General features: G+C 32.9%; 1 protein-coding gene across 2 annotated transcripts in view; it reads right to left on the bottom strand.

Annotated features, from left to right (window-relative positions):
* MED13 (mediator complex subunit 13) overlaps positions 1–19,183 on the bottom strand; it is an 83,401-nt gene that overhangs the window by 16,611 nt on the left and 47,607 nt on the right. For both annotated transcript variants that reach the window (XM_072940253.1, XM_072940254.1), the window contains exons 11-19: positions 18,253–18,334; positions 16,403–16,524; positions 14,647–14,737; positions 14,299–14,513; positions 13,820–14,016; positions 12,230–13,146; positions 5,538–5,699; positions 2,528–2,751; positions 828–1,017 (exon numbers count right to left, since the gene is read on the bottom strand). In XM_072940253.1, coding sequence (XP_072796354.1) covers positions 828–1,017; positions 2,528–2,751; positions 5,538–5,699; positions 12,230–13,146; positions 13,820–14,016; positions 14,299–14,513; positions 14,647–14,737; positions 16,403–16,524; positions 18,253–18,334 — 2,200 coding nt within the window. The remainder of the gene's footprint in view (positions 1–827; positions 1,018–2,527; positions 2,752–5,537; positions 5,700–12,229; positions 13,147–13,819; positions 14,017–14,298; positions 14,514–14,646; positions 14,738–16,402; positions 16,525–18,252; positions 18,335–19,183) is intronic.

Below are 19,183 nucleotides of genomic sequence, written 5' to 3'. Positions count from 1 at the left end.
CTAGCTTTCTATTTCCCCTAGAAACTTCAGAAACAAATTTTAAATGGAATTGAAAAAGTAAGCCAGTATTTTCATACAAAATAAAAAAATGGTTTCCATGAAAATATAATAAAGTTCTATTTCCTGGGTATAATTAATTAAATGGAAATAACAATACCTAGCAAATTTTCATAAAACTATTCAAAGATATCCTAAGTCACAAAGTGAATAAATACAGACTGTATTGGGAGCTAATTAAATATAAAATGGATGAATGTTACCATGGGGTTCAAATTATAGGAATGTCTAATGAGATTCAATGCTTTGTTTCTGTGTCTCTTTGGATTAAGTATAAAGCAAGTCCGTTGATATTTAAATTCAAGTGTGTTAAAAACAAGTCTTCAATAGCTATCGTTTTCCTAGTTCCAAAAAAGAACTGCTTGTTGGTGTTGTAGAGGTAATTAGCAGTTGTTTTATCTCTAAACCATTAACAAATCAAGAATCTTAATGTTAAGAAACTTAAATAAAAATACAAATTCATCAGACCCTAAAGAAGCCACCAAAATTTTTTATAACCCACATTTCTTCCTATTTGATGAGATCTCTATTGCAGCGATCAACAAACTTTTTCTGGAAAGGGTCAGAAAGTAAATATTTCAGCTTTACAAGTTACAGTCTCTGTTACACTACTCAGCTCTGATCTTATAGCACAATGAACAGCCACAGATAATTTGTAAATAAATAAACGAGCATGACTGTGTTCCGTTAAAATTCTGTTTACAAAAAGCTGGTGGACTGGGTCATACTTTGCTAACAGTGGCCTTATACAATAAACGCAAATTCAATACCTAGGTCATATCTGCAGACTTGTGCATAAAGCTTGAGTTTAGAAAACGCTTCATTGTCACCATCAGCTGCCTGAGAAAACCATTCTGCTACCAACTTTTCTGATAGTTTCTTTGATGCAGTAGATCCAACTCTCATGATTCCATCCGTCAACAGCCGAGAAATAGGTCTATGTTGACCCAATCGACAGGACTATAAATGTACATGCAGAAATCAGAATTATTGAGTTGATTACAGTTTTTAATATATATCATAAAATAAAGCATTTAAGTTACTTAAAATAAGCCTTATCATTTTTAGTTACCATTTGGAATAGAATTATCAAGGGTGAAATGGTGCCATAGGTCTTTTTACATTAGAAATCCACTAAATTTTAATCAAAATTAAAATGTCTCCAATGAAATAAAATAATAATAAGGGCACTAGAACTTGTAATCTGAATAATGAAAACCTGCAGAATACAGAAATGTGAACATAAACATGCAGTCATTTTAGTTGCGTATCTATCCCAACTCATGTATATAAATACATGTATCTAATCCTTCCTCCAATTCTGCAGGCTTTCAAAGACTTTCAAAGGCTTTAATAATCTAATATGAATGGTGACTCTCTAAAAGGTAACTAGATAAATGATGTCTCCCCAAACCTATTTAACTATGGAACTTCTTTCTGGGAAGATTCTGTAGAACTCGTGTTGTAAATAACATTCTCTGAAAATATTTACTTTTACAAATCACACTACAGATAACCTTGTAATTAAATGGGACATAATGAGGAGCTTAACTAGCACAAATTAACAATTCATAAAATAAATTAAATTTCAAAGACTAGATTTCAAGCATTTGTGGGAAAAGGTAGATACTTGGCTCTTCGTAACCTTGGATTCCACATCCACGGATTCAATCAACAACAAATAAAAAATATCCCCAACAACAACAAAAGGGAAAGTTCCAAAAAAACAAAACTTGCATTTGCCATATCTGCAACTATTTACACAGCATTAGGTATTATAAGAAATCTAAAGATGACTTACAGTATAAGGTAGGATGTGTACAGGTTATATGCAAATACTATACCATTTTTTTGTAAGAGACTTGCGCATCCATGGGTTTTGGTATCTGCAGAAGGTCCTGAAACCAATACCCTGAGGATTCTCAGGAATGACTTTACAATGAAGACTTTATGTTCCAGAGTACTTAAAAATTTTAATCACTGCACTCAGTGACGGATACAATATGAAAACTATAACTTAAAGATCAGCCAAGAATTTCAGAAATGAGATGGATCTTAAGAGACATCCAGCACAGCTTTATTTTAGATATGAGGAAAGTGAGACCTAGCATTATTAACTGAGGTCCTAGAGACTCGTGACTAGAATTTTTATAAATGTAATTTTTTTCCTGGCCATTTAACAATGTTACCCTTTGTTTCAGAGAAGGATTGTCTTAAATGGTACATACATGCTCTCAATGTTTTTTCCCCAATATGGCGGTTTCCACTGTGACCCATGGTACACACATCTAATAAAGAAAGGGTCTGGGTCAAAGCTGTAAAGAATGTAACTGGCTGGTATGAGAAATAAACATCTAGTCTGACATCATTATTATTCTTTACCAGTCAACTAAAATGTCCAGTACATTTTATATATAAACATACAAATCATAAGGTAGTTTTAAAATGCCACCTCTTTTTAAGAACCTACCTCATATATTGCAGTAAGATCTCTAAAAAAGCTTTTGGCTCCATTTAACAAGGCTTCATTTTCTGGACATAGTACAACATAGGCTATATCTCGTTGAGATCCATACGGTTCCAGCATAAGTCTCTCCCAATAAGGGAGAGCAAATGGAGAAAGCACCAGAAAATCAAAATCATAACCCAACAAAAACGTGGGGATTGGCAGTGGTTCTGGGGATTCATCAGTTCCTAGATAAGAAACAACATATTTTAAGAAAACATTTAAAAGAGGAGTATGTCTTCTTATTTAAATTTCAAGAGTTACTGAAGTCATTAGTAGTAGTAAAAAAATATTTGACCGAAGGCAAAAATACCTAAAAGCCAGTGATTGAGGCTCTTCCAGTAAGTAATTTGCTAAAGGATCTTCATAAAACACATGACTTAACCCTTCACTTAAATGTAAAAACAGTAACTTGAACAAAAACTTATTAGTACAAAAGAAAATATGAGAGAGGAATTTTTTCTTAATTATATTAGTTTCAGGTGTACAACATAGTGATTTGATATCTTTATACATTATGAAATAATCACTGCAATAAGCCAGTTGCCATTTGTTACCATACAAAGTTGTTACAATATTATTGACTACATTCCCTATGCGTACATTACATCACCATGACATTTATTTTATAGCTGGAAGTGTATACTCTTAATCCCCTTTACCTATATCATCATTTTATTTTTAATAAATCTGGCCTAGGAAAAAATAAAACAACAAAAAATTAAAATAAATTAAATTTGGACTGGGAAAAGTCTTTTCAAGCAAAACACAAAATCTGTCCATTTAAAAATTAATTAATCTAACAGTAGAAATTTAAAATTTTGGCATAAAAAAACACTATAAACAAATCCAACAATTAACTACACATTGGAAAAAAAAATCTGCAACACATGACAAAACGTTCATTTCCTTACCATATAAAGGAGACCTATAAATCCATGAAAAAGCTATCAACATCCTAACAGAAAAATGGGTAAAGGATATGAGCAAAGTTCACAGAAACAGAAATAACTCTTATACATAAAGATGCTCAATCATTTAATTAATAGCAAACAATTATAAAATTTACTATGTGCTAGATAATGTTCAGGTATCTTTACATATATTCACTCATTTAATCCTCACAAAAAAGATGAGGCAGACACTAATATTAACCTCACTTTAAGAGATGAGAAAGCAGAAACGGAGAAGTTAAGCAACTTGTTCAGTATCACACAAGTGGCACAAGTGGAATCAGAACCCAGTAAATCTACCAAAATCCACCGTTGCAGTCTATACGATTCTACTTCTCAAACTATAATGAAATAACCATTTTCACCACTATTCAGCACCCTACTGGCAAAGGTTTGGGGAAACACACATTTTATTGGTGTGAGTTTAAATTGATAGTGTAGAGAGTAATTTGGTAATATTTTAAAAATATACACATATGATTTAAGCCAGGGATTTTTGTTCATTACAGAAAAATAGTGTAATGATAATGATGCCAATAATCCTTATGTCCATGAACAGTGGACTGGTAAAATTTCATATGTAAGAACAATGAAATATATTCAGGTATTTAAAAAAAAGCTCCATATGGACTGATCAGTAAAGTACAAAATTCTTGCATGTCAACTGTTTTGGTTTTAAAAAAAATGTTAAAACTACTAGTAAGTAGTTAAGTAACAGAGAAAAAAAATGATTAGTAGAAATCAAGACTCAACTTTTAGTAACCTTTAGCCCATTTTAAAACTTGTTTCCAAATTTCAGAATGTAGCTGTCTGCCCTGCACAGGATTATTATGGGGGGATGACACAAGTATACTCCACTTAGATGATTTCAACAAATAAAGGTTATCAACCCTAAGAATTCTTGGTTCAAAATCAATGTCTATCTCTTCATTAGTGTAGCAGCCCTGGTTCAGATCCAGCTGAAAGTTAGTTTGCCTCAGGGCTAGTCTAAAGCAGTGAACAAAAGCCAGCAAATAGTGACAAAAGCCAAAAGATCAACCAGATCAAAAGTATCTGTCCCTCCAGCCTGCCAGGGCCTGAAATTCTTTCCAGTAGGTACTGAGGTCAAAAGAGTAGACCTGGGTTTGAATCTCATCCTACCATTTGATGGGCTGTGTGACCTGATACAGGTTATCTCACCAATTAATGGTTTCCTTATCTGTATAATTTGGCCCTTTGGGGGAGACTGTTATGATAATCAGTGAAATGATATAAAATGAGTTGTACAATGCCACATGAATTGTGGGCAAGTAAAGAAAAACTGCAAAGATAAAAAAAATTATTTAGCCATTAATAGAAGGATGAAAGAAAAAAAGGGAATCTGCTACTTCTGAATATAATGCATTCTAAAACCATGCCCAAAAGTCAAGGATTTCAATGTTAAGAACTGTTATTCCAAATATTTTTCAAAAGTTCCAATTACACCCCACCTTTCAGAGATAATCTTCAATACACAGTTCAAGCATTTTGAATGTTCTTTCCATTACAGCTGACCATAAGTCTGCTGTGTACTATATTGAGATAATTCACTTGCTGCTCTTGTCACGACTGATAATTTGCTTTTTGTTTTTTTTCAGTGAAGACCTTGGAGCCTTTTATCACTACTATTCCTCTCTACTTTGTACCCCATTTTTTCATTCAGTTTTGTAAAATGATAATTTACAACAAGAGTAGTGTTTCAGTCTTTTTTAAAATTTCTGGCCATATGATTCTTCCTCCACATAAGATCTTACTGGTCAATATAACATGTAAAAACAAATCTAAGTCAAGCTGTTCTTTCTGAAGTATAGCTGGAGAACCTAGTAAATTAAATGTTGAAAATGTTCAAAATAAGAAAAGGCTAGGATTGACCACACTGGATTTAAGTCAAGCGTATGCCACAAAAACATTTAAGGAAGACAAATGTGCTTATTAAAGTTGAGCAAAAGAAACTGAGAACTGAAAATAAAATAAGTCAATACACATTACTACAAATTACTTACCATAAGAGCCTCGGCCAGCCATTTTATGAAATTGTTGCCAAGTGAGAGGACCTTGAACTCCCCAAGGCCTTACTGTTCTTTTTTTCTGAATAGCATCCTGAAGAACTGGCTGAAGAGATAGGAGCATTCGAAGTATATCCTGTGAGCACTGCATACTCACATCTACAACCATTTAGATAAAAAAAAAAAAAAAAGAATAACAAATGCTTTTGTAAACTCACAAAAAAATTTTAATAAGAAATGTAACAAACCATTGTAAATTAACTATACTTCAATAAAAGAAATATTATCTAGGGAAGTTCAGCTCTTCATCCCAGACTAAGCATCTGCCTATGTACAGAACTATATTAAGTTCTATCTAAAATGATCTACAGAAATGAGTTTTCTAGACATTTAAAACCAAGAAGAAATATAATAAAAAATTGTAACTCATCTCCATAAAAAAGTCATTCATTAGCTCATTAACCAATTTATAAATTAATCCAAAAAATTTCTTTTTTGCATTTATTCTGGTTATTTTTTGGTGCTTATAGGTATCTTACCTGAAAGAACTCCGTCTCACACAGAAATGAGCTATAAATTCATATAAATTATGAAACTCGATTAACATCACTTTGGTAAAATGACCAGATAAGACTGGTTATAATGATTAAAGTTTAATTTGTAAAAAACAGTAGTCTGTAACAACTCTGAAACATACAACTTGCAATGCAGAAATGACTTGCATTGCTGACCGACTATCAGAATGGATATAAAAGGTGTTGTTCTTAAATGTCAAATGGCTTTTTTAAAAACAAATCACAAAATATTACTGATATAATTAATCTGTCCCCCTAGTATGGTTCGGTTGTATCACAGAGCCTGTTTGAACATTCTGCTACATTAAATCATTCAACTTACTGCCTAATTTATTATTCTGGTTTTAATTCCTTATATCTAAATAGTGTATAGAATCAGAAACAATTTAATTTCATATATACTGCTTATTATATGCTTAAATAAACTATTATATATAATAGAATACTACGTAGCCATTAAAAGTGATAACAGAGCTAACTGAAATGGACTAATGACTATGACACTAGTAAATTTTAAAAAAGGTTATAAAACAATCGATGGAAAATATTTTATATAAATAGAACTATGTGTATTCATATGTGAATATTTACATAAAACAAAATCTAGAAAAAGTTTTCATTGGCTAAGGTTGCCTACCATAACCAAACTGGAAACTTAAAAAACGTATAACGACAGAGCTTACCCTGAGAAATTCTAATTTGGGTGAAGTTTAGACATCTGTATTTTGATTTTAACTCAGATTTCTCATAGATACTCTTTCATTCTAAAAAAAAAAAAAATCCTGAAGACCCACTATGGGTCAGGAATTTTGCTAGCTGTTAGGAATACTGTGTAAATCAATTCTTATTCATATCTTCAGGAATTTTATAATCTTGTGTGGGAGACTGACATGAAAAAGAATATAATCACACATTATGACAAGTGCCAGGTCTCTAAGCTGAGAACTGGTCAGAAAGCAATGGTTTTTAGAATATATGATGATTCTTAAAAGTGATTATAAAGGACAGACATACAGATCAATAGAACAGAAGTAAATGTCCAGAAATAAAACCTCACATTTATGGTCAACTGATTTTTGACAAACATGCCAAGACAACTTAGTGGGGAAAGAATTTTTTCAACAAATGGTTTTAGGGTAACTGAATATTCACTACAAAAGAATGAAGTTGGACCCTTTCCTTACATTATATACAAAAAGTTAATTCAGAATGGATTATAAACCTAAATCTAAGTCCTAAAATGATAAAACTCTCAGAAAAAAACACAGAAGTAAATTTTCATGATTTAAGATTAGGTAAAGCCTTTTTAGATATGACACCAAAAGTATAAGCAACAAAGGAGAATAGTACACTGAACTTCATCAAAATTTAAAACTTTTCTCCTTCAAATGACACATCAAGAAAGTGAAAAGATGAGCCAGAAAACAGGAGAAAACATGTGCAAATCATACAAGATAAGGGACTTGTATCCAAGAGATACAAACACACTCTATCTCAGTAATGAAAATACAAAAACCCAATTAAAAAATGGGCAAAGGATCCATCTGAAAAGACATTTCTCCAAAGAAGACATACAAATGGACAATAAGCACATGCTCAACATCATCAGTCGTCAGGGAAATGCAAATCAAAGCCACAATGAGACAACATTTCACTCCAAGAGGATGAGTATAAAGCACGCGCGGGCGCGTACACACACACACACACACAATGACAAGTGTTAATGAAGATGTAGAGAAAGTGGAAGCCTCACACATTCCAAGTGGGAATGTAAAATGGTGCAACTGCTTTGGAAAACAGTCTGGCAGTTCCTCAAAAGGTAAAATGTAGTTATATGACCCATCAAGTCTACCCAAGAGGAATGAAAACATATGCTCAGACAAAAACTTGTACACAAGTTTATTATTCATAATAGTCAAATAGTGGGAACAATCCAACTGTCCATCAACAGATGAATGGGTAAATAAAATGTGGTATGCCCATAAATGGAATATTATTTGGCAATAAAAATGAAGTACTAAACACATGCTGTAACATGGATGAACCTTGAAAACATTATGCTAAATGAAAGAAGCCAATCACAAAAGACCATATAGTGTATAATACTATTTATATGAAATGTATAAAGAGGCAAATCTGCAGCAATAGAAAGTATTCTGGTGGTTGCCTAGTGCTGGGAGGGAGTGGTTAGAGGAAAATAGGGATTGACTGCTAACAAATATGAGGTTCCTTTAAGGGTGATGAAAATGTTCTATAATTGACTGTGATGATGGCTACACACTCTGTGAATACTAAAAACCATTCAACTATACACTTTAAATGGGTGAACTGTATGGTATGTCAATAAAGTTACTTAAAAACAAGTGATTGTGGAGTGGTGTGATGATGGAGATGGGCAAAAATATGGGGTAATTTTTACTCCTACTTTACTGTACCATCTAGATTCTTAACTTCCTTTTCAGCAAGTATATATTTTTTTATCATTAGAACAAAGCTTTTTCTATCTTGAGAAAATAAACATTGCCATTAAATTATATAATCTATAGTTTTGTAGACTTTTAATTCATTTAAACAATAATTTCAACCCTCCTTGGACATCTACTATATGCCAGGCACCGCTCTAGGTATTGGGGCTATATCAACAAAATAGACAAAAACCCTTTCTATTACATAGAACTTTCATGGGGTGAACTTAATGGAGTGAGAGACAATAATTAATCAATCAATAAATTATACAATATATTAGAAGGTAATAAGCAAACACTATGGAAAAAAGCAGAAGAAGCAGGATGGAGAATATGAAGAGGGGCTTGCAATTTTACACAGAGAAAATGACTTCTCACAAGATTTAAAGGAGATGAGTCACCCATGTAAATACCTAGAGGAAGAGTGTCTCAGGCAGAGGAAACAATTAGGGCAAAGATCCTAATGTAGGAGCTTGCTACTATTTCATGATGTTGCTATAATTTAATGGAAAGTATTCTAATACTGCACATTTAGGGAAGTTTATACCATCAATTTGTTTTTATATTGAAATTTTAAATTGAAATGTAAAGCCATTTCTCTTTTTTGTTTGTTTTGAATTATTTTCTCAATATAAGTTCTTAGGATGAAATTCATCTTTATGGCTGCAGAGTTATCTGTTTACATCAATGTTTACTGTTATACAAAAAAAAAGTACACAATGTTCAATATTTTCTATTACTTGGCAAATAAGTCAGTTCTTTTTTTTTTTTGAGGTGTAATTGACAGATTATATTAGTTTCAGGTATACAAAGTAGTGATTTGATATTTGTATATACTGCAAAATGATCACCACAGTAAGTCCAGTTAACATCCATTTCCATACACGCTACAAAAATTTCTTGTGATGAGAAATTTCAAGATGGGTTGGTTCTTAAAAATAAAGAGTACCACTAATACTGCTGCTGCTGCTGCTGCTAATGCTACTACTATTACTACTGCTAACATTTGCGTTCTCACTTCGTGCCAGGCATTGATCTCTGTTTTACACGTATCAGCTCACTTGCCCCTCTCAACAATGTATGAGGTAAATACTATTATTGACTGTATTTTAAGAAACTGAGACACATAGAGGTTAGATAACTTCCCCAAGGTCACATAGTATACAGCAATGGAGCCATGTTTCAAACTCAAGTAGTCTGGCTCCACGGTCTGTGGTCCTACCTATGGTTGAAAATAATCTTGCCCTTTGTTTGAATATCTATGACATTTACTTACACCTTTCTCTTTAAAAACTTGATCCTTGAATACAGTGAGTTTGATGAATCATCAAACTGTACCATGAAAAAATTTAACCATTGGTCCATGCATTGCCCTATCTTATTTCACAAACTGTTTTTAATGATAATATAATAAACAACTATGACCTCATTACCCAAGAACTACACTATTACCCGAACAATCCTATTAAGTGCTCTCCCTATCCTATCTCTCAGCTTTTAAGAATTAACCACTATCCTGATATGCATCTAAAAAATACATTTAGTTTTGCCTGTTCTAGAATTTTATTAAAAAAAACAAATCTTACTACACAAAATCTGGAACTTGTTCCCTCTCCCACCCCTCAATACTATTACTAAGATTCACATATTTGTTATATATAGTTTTATTCATTTTTAGAGCACATGCCACCTGTACTATCATAATTATTATCCATTCTTCTGTCAGTGGGCATTTAGAGTATTTTTACTTCAACCCTGCATTACAGTTTTAGTTCTCCAAGTAGTCTATATGTAATTTAAATGCAGGGTATCTTCATATCTCTCAGAATACCAAGCACATTGTTTTGCACATGTGTCAAAAAAAATGTCCAGATTAGCAGATGACATAAGGATCAAATCAACATTATTAAATGGCATATATTACCTAAGAACATTAATTCTTAACACAAATCACATTTTGAAGGAGGCTAACTTTATGGATAATTACCAAAAGTCTAAAAAGTTAATCAGTGGTATACTGAGACATCTTTTTAAAAGTTTAAGTTTTCCAGTAGCTGTGCCTAAAAGAAAAATACCTAATTATTTTAATAATAATAATAATAGCAGCTTATATTAATTCAGTACTATGTGTCAAGCATTGTGTTAAGCACTTCATATGGATTAATCATTAGATCTTTAATAACTATACACAAGTATTTGACATTGATGATCATTCTCTCCTTCTTCAAACATTTTCTATACTTGGCTTCCAGGACACCATACTCTCTTGGTTTTCCCCGCTACCTCTTTAGTTTCCTAACCTAGATCCTCCTCTTCTTCCCCATCTCTAAATGTCAGTTCCATCTTTGGACTTCTCTAGCCACAGTCATCCTCTAGCTTATTTCATCCAGCTCCATCATTTTAAATACTAATAACTCACACACACACAAAATTCTAATCTTTAGCCCCAACCACTCCTCTGAATTTTAAACTCTTATCTCCAAATATGTACTTAACCTTCTCTTCCAATGTTCCCCGCTTCTATAATTAGCACCATCATTCATCCAGTTGCTTAAGCTATCCCTGATGCCTTATCTTTTCTTGTGTCAGCAAATCCTGTAGGTTCTATTTCCCAAATATGCCTAGGCCTCTACTCCTCACATCTCTGTTGCTTCCAATCTTGTCAAAGCTACTATCACTTTTCACCTGAACTACTGTAACTGCCTCCTAACTGATCTGCTTCTACTCTCACCTTCACCACCTGCAATAGCTCAAGTGATCTTTTAAAAAACTAAATAGTAAAAAGATCATGTTACTTCCCTGCTCAAATATAGCTTCCCATCACTTTTAGAATGAACTATAAAGGTCTTACTCACATAGTCCATAAGACCCTATGTGATTTTGGTGCTCAGTCACCTCCTAGACTTCATCTCCTACCAGTCTCCTCATCACCCAATTTCTTCCAGCAACAGGGCCTCCTTACTGTTCCTCAAATACATTAAATATACTACTCCCTCATGGTATTTGCACTGTCTGAAAACGCTGGTCTTTCATTTAGCCACACAGCTCACATTCCCCTACTTTATGTAGGCCTTTGCTCAAATGCTGTCCCTCAGTAACAGCTTCTCAAAACATACATCTAATGTAGCACATTCTTCTCTTCTTCCACTTGTTTACCCTGCTTTTCCTTCAAAACACTTGTCAGTTTCTGACATTATATAATTACTTATTTTTCATTTATTATTTTGAGTCTTATAGGTTCAAAAAGGGCAGGAAATAATGGTTGCTTTGTTTAATACTGTGCTTTATAAAAGAAGAGTGTCTGGCACTACTAGGCGCTCAATAAATATTTGATGAGTTAAAGAATGTTGAATAAAGCCGACAACTAGCAGTCCTCTGCTAATTAACATGTACCAAGTACCTTTATACTCCTATACAAGTATATAATTACAGACTTGCAATAACCATACTTTTATTAGTGAAATTAAATGAAACTGCTAGGAAATTCTTCCTTTAAAAATGTCACTCTTAAAGGAGTTTTAAGTCCAAATTTAAGTGTCTCTATCAATTACATGGGAAATTGCCTTTAATACTTTTTCCTAAGAAGGAAAAGCAAAGTCATAAAACTAAATGAAAATAAACAGAGAAACTATTCCATTAGCATACTTACCATTTCTTTTGGACCAGGGGTGTAAGCATGAACTTTTCACAAGTGCTTCATCAACTTTTCCTCCAGACATGTTATCCATGAACTGACGCCCATGCTCTAACGCAAGGTAGCAATCATTGCAACAGTCCCGTTCTTCAACACGTATCCAATTATTAATTACACCAATTTTAGGGAAAGGATCTTGGTCTGCAGCTCCAAAGGGTGAAAATAAATTAGTGCACTGATCTTGTAGCAGTAATATCAACTCATCAGGCAATTTTTCAGATTCCTTTAGTCCTCCACTAACATGTTCAGCAGAAGTAGCCCTGAGAGCTTCAAAACGTTTTTCTGCTTCTTTGCCACATTCTGTGTTGCGTCCTATGATATCTAGCTCATCTTCAAGAAATAATCCTGAATTGTTTCCAAATTTCCTGTTCATGACAGCGCTGAAGCCGCAGGTACACCTATACTGTGCTTCCTGCGTTGGATCTGGAATGTAAACTCCAACATCGGCACCCTTGATATTCATGTTGCAGACACAGATACAGCAACTATCAAAGTTACAGTCTTTAAACAAATTCATAACTGATTCCGAAAGAATGAGGTTTACATAAAGACTGTGTGCTTCAGGGATGGAAGGAACAGTTGCAGGTTCAACAGAATTAAGGGGTCTACATGTGGATGGGGTGGAAGCTGGTGAATATAAGTCTGAATTTTCATATTTGACTGAACCTTGAGCACTAGCAGGTCCACCAGCTCCACGAGGAGTCCTTGGAGTCCTTGGAGTCCTTGGAGTTGGAAACCTAGGGGTAGATGGGGAAGGAAGAATTCCTGCTCCACTGTTACTAGGAGGTGCACTGCTAGGAGGCATTCCAAAAGAAGTATGAGTTTGAGGTGTATAAGCAGGGCCATATTCTTGATCCATAGTACTTCCATCACTAGTGTCACCAAGGTAAAAGAAAATAAAAACATACACAAAGGAACATATTAATAATGTGAAATAAAACTAAAAATGTCCCAAGTATTTTCCATTAACACTGAAAAGATATGAAAGCACAATTACTGCAAAAGCTACAAGTACAATTAAAATATATTTTTGGTTAATATATCCACTCTAGGTGATTGTCCATCATAAATAAAACCTGTGTACACTCTTCCACATCCACATTTACTATCTATACATTTCCTGTACTACAAATACCCACGTTTCATTGATTCTAAGATGCCACTGATTGCTTTTTTTAGAGATATTCATGTATAAAAAAGGACAATAGCAATTTTGAGATGTTACCAATTATAAAAAAAATTTCAGAAGTATTTAAATATAAAAAGTTTGTGAAATATGGCAAATGTACAAATGAGAGTAATTTAGAATTTTAAACCAACAAAAGGTTCTTCCAAAGACATAATTAAAGTTTATTGGTCTTAGATGTTTCAATAGTTTAACTATATCCAATTAATATCATTATAATCTACTAATTAGAAAACAATTTTCAGAATTGAAACTAGTATCTTTCTTCCAGGTACCAGCATACCAGGTTCTTCTATGAAAAAAATTAAAGCTACATAAGCATTCATAAACTTTACCAATAATATGAATTTAAATCATACCCCTCTTTGATGAACGGCATTGTAGGCCCCGAAGGAAGCAATTCCAATTTCCCAACAGTCCAACTCTGACGGTAAACACACTCTTCTGGCAATTTGATAGGAGGCAGACACTGGCTTGGTAGAGTTTTTAGAGGTGCAAACATGGAACATCCCACTAGAACTTGACAATTTTCAGGCTTATAAACATAAGAAAAATCCTGCAATATAAAGACCATGACTTTCAGCATCTTATCTTCCAAGGGGGAAAAGAAAAAAAGAAACTGATTCTAGTCTTTGTTTTCCTTTCTTTAAACAAAATAATAAAATGCAAATATAATTCTACTCTTTTCTAAAAGGCAGTGTTAATAGTGTCACCACAATTTAAATTTGTTAATTATAAAACTAGAATCACTATGAAAGGACTTTTTAATATAGCCACAAACTAACTCTATATAAAAATACAGAAAGTGAATTATTTCCTAGAAAAATAAAATACTTACTTTGATTTCAGAAGGTTTTGGGCTACAGAATCCTTCATCAACCTCAATTTTGAACTGTGCTCCTACACTAGAACTATTTCCTTCTAGAACAGTTCCTCCAGGTGCTGTATCCATACTACAATATTCTTTGTTATTCATATTCATTGGGGAAAATCCCATAATATGTTGTTCCAATGACGGTGGTGTAGGATACATTTTATGAAGATCTGCAGTGCCTATATTTAATAAAACACACATTTTAACGTAAGAATAAAAAGAAGTTACTCTGTGTTTAAAACAAAGGGGTAGGGAACTTTGTTGATATTAAAGTCTGCAGATTTATCTGGAACACAGATTTGGGAAGCTTACTTATGCAGGATAATGGGTCCAGATTTCCTGTCTTTGATTCCTTGCAGCTGGATTTATCATCTGATCCATTTGCCAATTTTTTCGATCCAGGCTATTAAGAAAAAAAAACATTTCTCTGAAATTTAAATCCAATGTGATCTCAAGATAGTAATCATTCAGATGCAACTTCAAAGTATAGCCCATTTGTGCCAAATGTGTAGAGCCAAATACATACTAGGTACAATTTACAGACATAAAAGACATTTTAGGTAATCAATGAACCCAGCTTAGGTTTCTCTACTGATTTGATAATGCTCCAAATTAACAGAGGGAAAAGTTCCTTCAAAGAAAATGACCAATACTTTCAAAACACAAAGCACCACCTACCACTTAAAACCTATTGAAATAAAAATTAAAAAACTTGCAATAAAAAAGGTTTGTAATTAACACCAGAATTGACTTGTAGTAAAAGATATGCATAAAGCTTTTGTCCCTTTAAATACAAGGCATTCAAGATTCCTATATAATCAATCACTCCTCTGAGCTCTTCTTTATACTTTTATCTTGTTTAATAATCCCTGCAAAAATGCTACAACAGGTAAAACTAGGCAAAACTTCAGAAAGATCTCATATGATGAAGCAACAGGATCCCTACTACAGGTAAGTTTTAATACATTGGACAAACCAGGTGTTAGCATCTCCAATCTGTTACCAGTGTTGTTTGAGCTGTCAGCTTGGTTCCTTGTCTCCTGTTAGCCACTCTGTCATAGATATGTAGACTAAGCTCTGATTACAACCTTTTACCTCAGTAGAGCCACAATTGATACACGAATGGTAGGAGAGAAAGTATAAAGGTACCAGAGTATTCAGGGATATACTTACCTAAAATATACTATATCATGAGATGTGGAGTTAAAGTTTATGTATAGTGATACCTGCTTTATGTCACTTAATTGAAGACAACAAATATGCATATATAAGTGTGTGTCTATATATCTATACACATATGCATATACATACATATATACACACACACATATGTATCTTTGATGAGAAAAGATTAAAAGTATATATGACATAGGACAAGAAAGACCAAACGTACTACAGAAACTTCTAAGCTACCTTTACGCAGATGAAAAAAGGAATTCTCTTTTATAATGAAGCACCCAATTCATTAAATTGTCAGAAACTTGACATTCTAGGGAATCTCATTTTAAGCTTTAATTTCTTTTATCTTCACCCGTCTCTGCAAATGGGTGTTAAAGATTAAACATTACTTTTTCTTCCTCTTTCATTATTATAGTATGTAGATGTCTTATAATAATGGCTGTGATGTCAAAGAAATTCAAAAGAAGTAGTATTCCTTTAAAAATTGACAAGGAATATAATTTTAGTGTTAATTATTTATTATTTACTAATTGAGTCAATTTTGGGGTCATTTCTAAAACTAGAGGATCAAAAATCAGGTAAATAATTTCTGCTTCCTAAGGACTGCAGAAAAATAACATATAGCAGAGCTCAAAATAAGCTTAGTCATACATATCCTTCAAACATTAAAAAAAAAAAAAGAAACTCAGTTTATAGATGATATTATGTCAAGAATGCTCTAACATGAGGTTAAAAACAAAAAACCCAACTAAAAAAATTTTATTCCAAAATATTTCCTATTGTTCAGGACTAAAACATAGCATTCAAGTCACATATCTCTTCTGAAAAATAAGCTTATATAAAATCAAGGAAAACAAATTATAATCTTAATCATTAATAGCATACTCACTGTCAGTTCATCTTCATCAGAATTAAAAAGATTATCAAGGTCAGTATAAGAGACAGCCAGGTCTGAGTCATAAATCAAACTGGTTGATGGAGGACGGGCATGACTAGTAGTGCGTGGAGCATCTACATATGTCAATCAGAAAAACACAATCAAAAATTCTACTACTGACCAAATAAGCATTATTCTATTTATTTAAGCTAGACATATAAATAACTGTGATTTGTTTAAAAGCTAGAATTTTTTTTCATACAAATAACGTCGTAAATAAATGATGGTATCTTCTCCAGAAAGCTCACCAAGGGCTACGTAATCCATAACATAGCTAAGTAATCTACATGAATAACATATCAAATAAAAATATAAACACTATTAGGAAAACAGAATTAAACACACACACACATTTTAATTTTGTTATCTTCCTGAAATGTAAAGGAAGCACAGAATAATTAAGTGATCTGAGTCAGACAGACTATTAATTTGAATTCCAACTCTAACATTAACAGTATGACCATACAAGTTACTTAACTTCTGTGCCTCAGTAATGGCAAGAATTACATGTGATGGAATGTAGGTAAAGCAAATTGTCTAGTGCCAGGTACTCAAGTACTTACTTAAGTAACTCAGTTAAATTTCATTTCAATTCCAAAATTTTCCTTTTTGCTTTTCCCCCCCAGTTTTAGGGGGAATATATATGATAACTTAGGAAAAAATAAAAATGCAAAAGTAAAAGTTAAAGTCCTCTTATCTTTGTGCACAAGAAAAAAAAAATGCAGTTTGGTGTATAAACCTTCCAAAGCTGTTCAATGACTTGAAATAGCCTTCACTTTCAGAAAGATGGAAGTGACTTTCCAAGTGCCTCTGCATGTCAGTTCTAAAGATTCACTAGAGCAGTAGCTCTGAAATTTTAGTAAAAATGTAAAACATCATCTAGAGTACTTACTAAAAATCAAAATTTCCAAGTTTCACCTCAAAATATGCTCCAGAATGTGGCAGACGGTCCCACATTTTGAGAAAGCCACACAAATACAAGAAGGCAATTACACATTCCCTATATCTAAGGGTATGTGAATAGGCTAAAGAACCCAAACTGTTAACTCACTAAGCTACTTAAGAACCACTGACCACCAAATTTACTTCATGAAAAACCATCTCTTCCTTATTCCAAAGGACTCTTTCCTAATTCCTGTTTTTAGCTGCACAGAGCCTGATCCTCTCCATTTATTCAAATATTACAAGAAAAATTTGTTCCTAAAAGATACGTACCAAGGACGACTTCCTTTGCCCTCCATCAAGTTAAATAGATTTTACAAAAGAATTAATGTATCATTTATTAGTATTCTCTACTGTATACACACACAAGAAGCACAAATCCGACACTTTCAAAGTGGAGTACTGACCACTGAATCTCCAGTGATGAGAACAGTGCCTTACATAATATGTGCTCAATAAAAATTTGTTAGATTAATAATGACCTCAGCAACAATCCTTCTAATTTGGGGTGAGAGGGAGAAAAGGACAACAAAATTACAGTAAAACCTAATTCATAAACTGAGTTTTTAGATCTGAGAGGGATCCGAGGCGATGATCTTATCCTAACTCATTACTTTACAGATGAGAACTATTTTTATTTGTTAAAAACGGAAAGATGTTCCAACAATTCAAAACAGAATTTCTATAACCTAAACCTGTTTCTCCCAGTAGAAGATAAACAATAAGTCCGTAATTTTAAGATAGGTCTCTATGAAACATATGAATTATGCAAAAAGGAACATTAAAAGTCCAACACTATCAGATTAGTGTGGAGTAACAATCCTGGAATGAAGTATTTTGATAGGAAATAAAAGATTTACCTTGCTTGACAGAGGAACTAAATAATGACATAGCATCTTCTTCATGTGATAACACTGTTACACTAGATGGCCCATCTTCTACCTGCATACAATATTACATATTAGGCCGAAATATACATTTTACCAATAATAAAATGCATCAACTATTGAGTAGCTGTGAATGAAGCATTCTACCAGGTGTTCTATAGACATTATCACTAGTTCTTAAAACTAACCTATATAAAAAGTTGTATGCTCACCTTACAGACAAAAAACAGTTCTAAAGATAACCCAAGAAATACAGCTGGTAAGTAATGGAGCTGGGATTTCAATCTAAATTTGTCAAATTCCACTGTCCATGTTCTTTCTACAGTACCAACTGCCTTCCCAGCTATTACTGTTTTCATATTTACAAAAGAACAAATGTCAAGTACCTGGCACACATAAGGCTAAATAAAACTTTGTTAAATGAATTCTTTGTGTTAAACATATTACTGGGCCCTTTTTGCAATTTTATAATTTGCAATTTCTAATTCTGTATTTAAGGCAAAACTCTTATCTAGCAGAACTATCTTGTGCTTAATAGATCCTCAAATACTTGATAATTAAAATTTTAATCAAATATGTATGTCCCACACTTCATTAACATAACTTTTTATTTTCAGAGGCACTCACTATAAGTTCTTGATTCACATATTTGAAAATATCATGTATTTTATAAACTCAGTGATATGTACATTTTATTGTATTTTTGAAAACTGGATATTCACTTATAATTTTTTAACTCAAAATCAACACACTTCATCTACCTAAATGTTCTGATTTCAATATAACAGAAATTAATGTACTCTTTCTCCAACCCCAAAACTTTCACAATAAAGATCTTTCTAATATCAGAGACCAGCTATAATTTCAAGTCCATATAATCTCCTAAGTTTTATATGCCTGATTA

This window comes from Vicugna pacos, chromosome 16 (assembly GCF_048564905.1).
Source record: "Vicugna pacos chromosome 16, VicPac4, whole genome shotgun sequence".
NCBI classification, from domain to species: Eukaryota; Metazoa; Chordata; class Mammalia; order Artiodactyla; family Camelidae; genus Vicugna; species Vicugna pacos.
This window is presented reverse-complemented; position numbering and strand designations above follow the sequence as displayed.